The sequence below is a fragment of the Macrobrachium rosenbergii genome, chromosome 25 (assembly GCF_040412425.1).
Source record: "Macrobrachium rosenbergii isolate ZJJX-2024 chromosome 25, ASM4041242v1, whole genome shotgun sequence".
Classification (NCBI taxonomy): domain Eukaryota; kingdom Metazoa; phylum Arthropoda; class Malacostraca; order Decapoda; family Palaemonidae; genus Macrobrachium; species Macrobrachium rosenbergii.
The window spans coordinates 22,939,044-22,949,043 of record NC_089765.1 but is presented as its reverse complement, the minus strand read 5'-3'; the positions used below and the strand labels follow the sequence as shown (position 1 = coordinate 22,949,043).

Here is a 10,000-nt window from a genome sequence, read left to right as displayed (position 1 = left end):
TATGTGTTTTCCAAAACTAATCAAATTAAAAACAATAGTCCTCAACTATTCATAGCCACCTTGAATTTATGTACTTTCTTTTTCGTTTCCCCAGTACCCCAAGTCGAAATCGTTGGAGAAGTCGACAAGTACATCCGCAAGGGATCGACCACCCGCCTGGAGTGCACAGTCAGCTCCACCGTACAGCTTCCAGACTACATCTTCTGGTACCACTCGGGAGAGAGGCTCCTGGAATACGACAACCCGAGGGTGAAGTTCTCGGTGTCCAGGAGGGGAGGACAGGGCAGCGAGATGAGCATCACTTCCCTCCTGATCATCAGCAACACGCAGCCAGAGGACGAGGGGAATTACACCTGCCTCCCCTCGAATCTGCACTCCGCTACGACGAACCTTCATGTGCTCAATGGTGAGTGAGGATGGTGGTTTGGGGTTTTGTGTGGACACTCCAGGCAACTGTATACAAACGCACACACACACACACACACACACACACACACACACACACACACACATATATACAGTATATTACCCTATTTCTGTAATAAACAATAACTTGGCCTAAACACACTTTTATTGAAGGAGATTGAGGACCTTTTATTTCAGTTCCTGTACCTTGCAGTTTGCAATACACTCGTAGGTATAGAAGATAGCATTGTCTTTATATAAATACATATACATATATATATATATATATATATATATATATATATATATATATATATATATATATATAGTATATATATATATATATATATATATATATATATATATATATATATATATATATATATATATATATATATATATATATAAATGTGTATATACATACATATATATATATATATATATATATATATATATATATATATATATATATATATATATATATATATATATATATATATATATATATATATATATATATATATATATCAACACGGCCCACAGGTAAGAGTACCTTTAACACAACTAATCCCTTTTTTTGCCTCAATCTTCCAGACGAGCACCCAGCAGCCATGCAAACGGGAGCAGCCATGTTGACAGACCCTCCTTCAACCTGGGGCATGATGATGGTGGTTCTGATTGCTTTCATCTTCGTCCAGGCCCACCAGAATTTCAACCTATCAAGCGGTACTCCAGGCCAGAGCCTCGTCCTCGCGAGAAAGGCGACACCGGCAGGTACCCTTCAACGCCGTGTTAGAGGCGTTTCTACCTGCCGCACCTCCTCTGAGCTGGAGGAAGACGGGGCTGAAAAGGAAATGGATTCTTTTAGTCTGCGGAGCAAAGCTAATGTATTCCAGGCTGGAACGACAATGTCTGCCTTCCGTTTAAGAGGATTACCTCCGATGTGCACCAGAATATACAGAGAGGGCAACAAAAATAGGAAAAAACTGGCTGAAAGGGACCTTGTTTTCTGCCTCCAGAGCTCTGTGCTGTCCAATCCCTCCGCCAAAATAATTAACCACCTGCCAATGAGTTGCACCACAGAAGCTCGTAACACTAAACTCCCCTTGTGGAGAGGCAGCCATCAAATAACCTTGGTCTCCCAAATAACAAAGAGGAATAACTCTACGGATTTTGAAGACGAGAAAGATTTTGCCCGTGGCCACTTGGGTCACCAAGGACATCCATCCAAAGCTTGTTTCCACACTAGAATTTCAGCCAGTTCTCTTTACTAGATGATTTTGCGTTCAATTATGTGTTCCTGATACCGAAGTGTATAAAATCATAAGCAATTAAAGAACATCAATAGGAATTTTTAAAAATATCCGAGATATCTTTATGTATGTGTGTATGTATTTAAGAATGTATGTATATTTGTATGTATGTTCTTAAACGTCATGGAGTGTTATCTTTGGCTGGGTGTTATGGAAAAAAATTATTTACCTGTTGTATTTTGTAATAAAAATCTTTTTGGAAAAATCGATATAAATAACTTTTGAAGTTCTACTTCAATATTACAGGACTAATAAATCAAAAGCAAGTATTTTAAATACAGTTTAATTCTAGTATCATCCCATTCTTTGTGTATGAATCTTCATGTTAAAGAACGATGAATGGTGAAGAATAATTTTCATTCAAATGTCGAATTCTCCAAAATATAAGGTATCAACCTTTTCTTTAAACATTATGAAAAGATACAATATTTTGTGGGTCAGGAAAATGCCTGAAGTATTTCCTGAACTCACAAGAAAGCATTTTAGAATATTATTATTTACGTCTTCATACCATAAACAGATGCAGGAATATTACTCTTAATCTTTTAAAAAGAAGAGAACATTTGCAAAGAAAAAAAAATATATGTATTGATATATGTCTTATGTACAGCCATAGATATAACCATACTCAATACTTCTGATTAGCATATATGTATATATGTATCAATTCAAAGTGATCCTATTATATGTATGTTTTGGGTAATATACCTTTGAACATATTAATTTCATTGTCATGACGGTTGTGTTCAAGGTCAAACTACTGAGTTTAGTAATAATGTTGCCGTTATATGTTAAAAAAACTGATATTGACTCAACAGACATGAATAAAATATTATAAGAGGGAAATATTTTGTATTGAATGTTTAATGGCATGGAAGAAGGTCGTGTGAATTGCTCAGAAATAAAATATACATTTTCATGGCGTTTTAATCCCCAAGAGCAAAAGTTTTTTGTTCTGATGAAATGTTTTTGATCAGTATGTTGGGTTGTAATTTGATGATTGCTATCACTGAAAATATGAATATAGATAAGAATATCACTGTTACTGTATCAGATTTGCTTATGAGAATGTAATTGAATAACCATAAAACGAGGAAATTAAATGGAGAAAAAAAATGTTTGTGGATGAGGTATCTTATATCCAAAAAAAAAGTTCATTTTAACATATTTTATGGGTAAAAATTGGTCATTAAACTATACATGATTTTCGTTTGAATAGGTAAAGAAAGTATGTTATCAAATAAAGAATAAAATAACCTTACAGTTATGCTGAGTTGCTCTGAAGAATTACTTTAAACTTGAATTATGATGCCAACAAAGGGCGTACCTTACTTCAAACGGTTTTGCCTAAAATTGAGTTTCTGTAGAATTATATTATATATATACTCTCTCTCTCTCTCTCTCTATATATATATATATATATATATATATATATATATATATATATATATATATATATATATATACATACATACATATTATGTATATATACACACACACACACACACATATATATATATATATATATATATATATATATATATATATATATATATATATATATATATATATGTGTGTGTGTGTGTGTGTGTGTGTGTGTGTGTGAGTGTGTGTGTGTGTGTACACGAGGTGTGTCTATTAAATAACGAGACTGTAATTCCACCTAGTAAACAAAGCAGTCAGAACCGGTCATAAACGGACGCGTGGCGACTCTGAACAACACTCTATAACGTTCAGTTGATTGGAGTCGCCATTTAGTTTGGTTGTGTTTTTTGTGGTGGGCCTAAAAAATGCTAAGCTTCAAAGCTGAAAAACGTGTCAGTTTGAAATTTTTAGTAAAATTGCACGAAACACCAACAGAATGTTTTCAAATGCTTAGCACAGCTACGGGAATGACTGCCTCCTGTCTCGTGCATGTATGTTCCAGATGGCACAAAAGATTCAACGAAGGACGTGAGATTGTCAAAGATGATGAACGCCCTGGACGATCTTGATAGCACTTCAAGAACCAAAGGAAATATATAAAAAAAAAAAAAAAAAAACCTGTCAGATTGTTCGAAAAGACCGCCCACTCAGTGTCCGAATGACAAAGACACCCTCCACATTTGCTCTAGTTAGCACCGTGCGACTTTTATCTTTTCCCAAAAGTTAAATAAGTGCTTAAAGGGACACGTTTTGGTTCAGTTGGTGCTGTAAAGAAGAAAACGGCGGATGTGTTGAAGCAGCTGACAGAAGTTGATTTCCTTCTCCAGGCCTTTGACCAGTGGAAAAGATGACTGCAGCAATGTATCAGTGCAAATGGGAAGTATATTGAAGGGGACAGGCATTACATTTGTAATAAATATAAATAAAGGTGAGTTATTTAATCAGTCGTTATGTAATAGGTATACCTCATGTGTATATATATATATATATATATATATATATATATATATATATATATATATATATATATATATATACATACAGTATACACACATATATATATATGTATATATACATATATATATATATATATATATATATATATATATATATATATATACATAGCAGATATTGTAGTTTGCTACAGCTTGAAGACAATTGACGTAGGGAGTGACTCTTTCCCTATATCCTATTGCTTTACAAGTGCAGATCTAAACGTGCATTAAATATTTAGCCTTCCCAAGCTACAGAAGTATAACACCAAAAATCGTAAGATTAAGACTTAAATAAACTTAATTTCCTCAGATATCATATAGCAAACTTAATACAATAAACGATTTAAATAAGATCCCCCTTGCAAATGCCTTTTCAAGCCACGCAAAATTGTATTCAATCCACGAAGATTTATTTTATTCCTCGTGAATACAAATCAAAGTGATGGTTCATCAACATCCCTTATACCAGCATCGTTAACCTCCAATTTACCTTTGCTCTGTGGCCCTTTATTCTTTACTCACGTGGGAATGCCTTCATGTAGAATATAAAGCGCGTCCACACTACACTTAAATATTAGAATGAACTCTCAAATCCGATCTGTTTACTAAGGGGCTGGTAATGGCGGTGCAAATAAAAATCATATCATATCAATGCGTTTCTTCAATCAAAACGATGATTCATGGAGAATAAAAAGAAATGGCGATAATAAATCTCTTTTGCGAGATATTAAACTCATTTTATGGACGATATCTATTCCCTAAACATGATTTTATTTAATTAAATGACTACGATAACTAATCCTTCAAGGGATTTATAAATGCTGAAATTCACCAGAATAGAAATACCCAGACAAAAGTGACATCAGATCAAGTATCTGAATGAGAAGCCCATGACATCTGACCGTCACCCATTTTTACATTTTGCTTTACATAACAAATCCTTCGGTCTATTCCTCTCGGCCCGTTTTCCACAGACTCTATAGATAAAAGATTAAAAGGTAGATTGTTGGAATTCTCGTTAAACAAAAGTTACAATGGATAAAACTGGAGGCCGCCTCTTTAAAAGATTGATGCTCCCTTCCTGTCACGTCAAAGCCTAATGGTTCCTCTCTCTCTCTCTCTCTCTCTCTCTCTCTCTCTCTCTCTCTCTCTCTCTCTCTCTTGATCGCTCGCGCTCTCGAGTATAGAGTATAGGGTGCCATTTCCAAAACTTATCTCTCTCTCTCTCTCTCTCTCTCTCTCTCTCTCTCTCTCTCTCTCTCTCTCTCTCTCTTGATGGCTCGCCCTCTCGAGTATAGAGTATAGGGTGCCATTTCAAAACTTATCTCTCTCTCTCTCTCTCTCTCTCTCTCTCTCTCTCTCTCTCTCTCTCGAGTATACAGTATAGGGTGCCATTTCCAAAACCTCTCCCCCTCTCTCTCTCTCTCTCTCTCTCTCTCTCGTATAGAGTATAGGGTACCATTTCCAAAACACAGAAGCTATCCTTACCCAGTAGGTATAAAATCATTCATATATCTTTTGCCTGTCTTAGTCTTCTCTAAAGTTTGTGTTGACTGCACATACAGGGATCGTACAATAAATTTCAGTTCTATTTCTATGGAATTTTATTAATATTTAGCTATGCAAGTTCGATATAACACTTGAAGTATAGCTTTCAGAAGGAAGTATATTTTTCCTAATACTCCGAATCATGAATATGAACAAGATAAGAGTAAATTCGTAGGTCACGTTTTATAATATCTTATCATAGGCTTTCCCATTTCAAGGAGGACAATACAAACTCCCCTTTGAGGGATTTACTGATCTATAATATGAAAGCAACAGGGGTTCAATGTCCGGAAGAGCTAGAAAAAACCTAATTGAGTTTGGGGTGCATGATTTGATTAGCTAGCGCATCGTGATTTGTGAGCTCAGGTTTGAATACTGAGATGATTTTACATCGGAATTTGTACTGCAAATCTAGGTTAGTAGACGATGTGTTTTACGTCTTCAAGCCTTAACTACAAATGAGATAGGTCTATTTTTAAAGTATCTGAGGAAGATAAATTTTTATGGATGACATAATTTCAAATCAATTTTCTAAGCTTATCATCTGTGGACTACTTACAGTGACAAAGGTTGCATGTTCCTCGTGAATATTTCAACCTGAATTGAGGATATTGCTAATGTATATTATTTTTGGGGCTTTCAAAGGCACTCACTTTGTCCTTTGAAAAAAAAAAAAAACTTTTCGTTCTAGACAGCTTTACAAACAAAGAAGATACTGAACCAAACGCAAAAGCAGTTACGTAGAGACATCTATTCCTATTCGCATCCCTTCACGCGAAAACGATCTTCCCACACACAAAAAGAATTTATTGAACAAATAACAAGTGACTGCCAACGAGGCTTTTTTTTTCCTCTAGAAATACGATCCTTTTTTTCATTCTGCCTACGCTTTACACTCCCGACAGACGACAAGCATAAAAAAAAAGAGAGAAAATAAAAAGTAAACAAACAGAAACTGGAAGGGAAGCATTCACAGTCACGCCAATAATCCACTTTGGCCTAACTAAGCCAGGAAAATCTTGCGGCTGCAACGAAGTTTATACAGCGTTCGAAGGTTTTCCCGCTGCGAGGTTTTCGTGGCACGTGTCAGAATCTGGTTTCCGTATTCGTTTCTCTCATTTGGCAAACATTGTCCCCAAAACACAGTTTGATTGGCAGTATTCTTCTGGGATTATATGGTGGTGGCAGAGAGAATCGTTTAAATAGTATTTTTTTGGTCACTCTTTTGGCAACTATTGTCCACAAAATGTAGCTCGATTATCAGTATTCGTATGGGCTTTATTGATAAGATGGAGAATCATTTGCGAAGCATTTTTCGTTTTTTACTTATTTGGCAAATACCGTTCGGTTGGCAGAATTCGTCTGGGCTTGTGTGCAGGTAACAGCAAATCATTTGCGTAGCATTTTATTTTTTTTTTTTTTACTCATTTGGAAAATGTTTTCCAAAACGCCCAGTTTGATTACCAGCATTCGTCTGGGTTTATACACTGGTAGCATTTTTGTTCACTTATAAAGCAAATATTGTCCTCAAAATAGAGTACGGTTACCAGTATTCGCGTGGGCTTGCAGTATATGTTGGTAACAGAAAATCTTATGCGTAGCATTATTTTTTTCTATTTTCGTAAATTAACCATCCTCTATCAATTTTTATTTTGCATTTCAAAGACAATCACGAACAAACTGATCTGTAGATATACTAAAAAAAAAAAAAAAAAAACACAGAAGACCCCCATAGGCTTATTATATGGGAAATGCCTTGATATAGTAATTCAGCCACATGCACTCAATAGAAAAAAACCCATACGCATATTATGGGAGAAATACCTTGACGAAGTAGTTTATTCCTAATGTAATTGCTCACTACACATCCACTCACCCCATCAGCCAGTATTCCCATTGTGTCTCTCTAGCTTCCCATCCTATTAATCCAATACGTCTCCTCCCTCCCTCCCTCCCCACTCTAGCAATTGTAGGGTTCCTCCCCCTTCATTTCATCCCATCCACAACAATGAAACCGTGGCGTTATCATTTGTGGACTACTTACAGTGACAAAGGTTGCATGTTCCTCGTGAATATTTCAACCTGAATTGAGGATATTGCTAATCTATATTATTTTTGGGGCCTTCAAAGACACTCACTTTGTCCTTTGAAAAGAAAAAAAATTCTCGTTCTAGATAGCATTATTGCTTCCTTAAAGAATATATATGTATATATACATACATACTACATACTACATACATACATACATACATACATACATACATACATATATATATATATATATATATATATATATATATATATATATATATATATATATATATATATATATATATATATATGTGTGTGTGTGTGTGTGTATATATTCACACACAATTCGGGCTACTCTTTCCCCCTATGTTTTCGTCCATTAGTCATTCACTATAGTATTTCTTCTGTATTTTTTTAAAAATTGGTTAGTAACTCAGGTAGAAATCTAACCCTGTTAATAAGTATAAGCCTGAAAAGTTACCTGAGAACATGTTGATGTTTATGTCCTGCATTTTACACCGTTATTACTTTCTTTGATTATTCCTCATACTCTTCTCTTTTTGCTTCTGAAATTCGTTTTGCTCCTTGTTAGTTTTTTGATATGTTGTAGTTTCCTCTTCACAGCTTCGAAAGACTAATAATATTTAATATAAGGAATCCTGACCAGTATTTCTATTTTCAGGAACAGTTTCCGTACCTCAGGTTTAAGAACAAAGGTCTCTGCCGAGTGCTGGAAGATGACCACTCCGTCTCTTTATCATTGCAGACTATTCTGAATTAATCTCAGCCGCGAATCCAGCTTACCTGGATTGTGACTGACATGCCCCCTTCACAAACACCTTAATTTACAGGTCCCGTTGAAATGATCATGGTGTTTTTTTATGGTAGGGAACTTTTCTATTTTCAGTGCTTGGGAATGACAGAAACACGAGAAGTAAAAGAGCAGAAAGCATAGTTCATTGTCATAGGTTTTGACTCTTCAAAAACAAGACATTTCTTTTACAGTTTTTATAGGTTTTAGGTTTTTCCATTTAACAAATAAAGATTTATTTTACACATCAAAGGCCGTAAACAATACCATGAAAGGGTATTTTATACGATCTATTCTCCCCGCCTCTCTCTCTCTCTCTCTCTCTCTCTCTCTCTCTCTCTCTCTCCAAAGAAGAAATTATAGTTAATATTTTTGGTTCATACTTTGTGAGTTTGAAAGTGTAACAGTATTCATCAACTTTCCTTTAATATCTTTTTGCGGGCGGGTGAGCGCTCACAGTTATTAATAAAGTTTGTCACTGCTGACCTAGGCAGGTGATCAGGTACCTGATAGCTAGTGTGATGTTGATGTATGTATATATATATATATATATATATATATATATATATATATATATATATATATATATATATATATATATATATATATATATATATATATATATATATAGCCAGCGTACATGAGACCTTCAAAATAATTAGTTGATTAACCTAGTAGAGCAATCTCCCAGAAAAGCATTTCCTCATATTCTTGTTTAATTCTGTCATCATACATTCGCTGACTAACCTTTCTGTACGCATTAATTTCCTTGCAAAACAACTTTTTATTTACCCCAAAGTCCTGCCTCGTGTGTGAACTTATTTCTTCTCTCTAGCCTGTCTCTTGACTTCCATATCTGTCTCCCAGTATTCCTGTATACGTTTTTTTTTTTTTTCTTACAACTGAAACATAAATATTTCATGGTTTTCCTTCCAAAAGCTTCTCATTTCCTCGTTCCACGGCTCACTGTTTCTGTTCCTTCCTGTCACGCTCGTAGAACCAAAACCATTCCAAGTTATCTTTTGACCCTGTACTAGAATTTTACATGTTACGCACTTTCCTTTGACTCGCTCCTCTCCCGCGTATTTAAACATAGCTTGTTTTTCATTTGATTTATCTGTAAATGATATCGTAATTTCTCTCTTTTGAAAATCATTGTTTTAATTGCTCTTATAGCTACGTTTTTACGGCAGCGTTCCCAAGCAACCTATCTTCTACCTAAACTTTGTGTTCAATCAAATAATGATCAGGTATGCCTCCAGCCATACCTTTTCTTCATATTACATCAATCAGTTTGCTGTTCCTTATTTTGTATATACCTGCATGTGTTCATATGTATATGTGTATATATATATATATATATATATATATATATATATATATATATATATATATATATATATATATATATATATATATATATATATATATATATATATATATATATATATGGTTAATCCTTCTCAAGAATA

General features: G+C 34.5%; 1 protein-coding gene across 1 annotated transcript in view; it reads left to right on the top strand.

Moving 5' to 3' along the window:
• Positions 1 to 2,635, top strand: part of LOC136852449 (hemicentin-2-like) — a 53,956-nt gene extending 51,321 nt beyond the window's left edge. Inside the window, exons 5-6 of the mRNA XM_067127080.1 lie at positions 95 to 406; positions 1,000 to 2,635. Of these exons, the coding sequence (XP_066983181.1) occupies positions 95 to 406; positions 1,000 to 1,679 (992 nt within the window). The 3' untranslated portion in view covers positions 1,680 to 2,635. The remainder of the gene's footprint in view (positions 1 to 94; positions 407 to 999) is intronic.
• Positions 2,636 to 10,000: the final 7,365 nt, after the last annotated feature.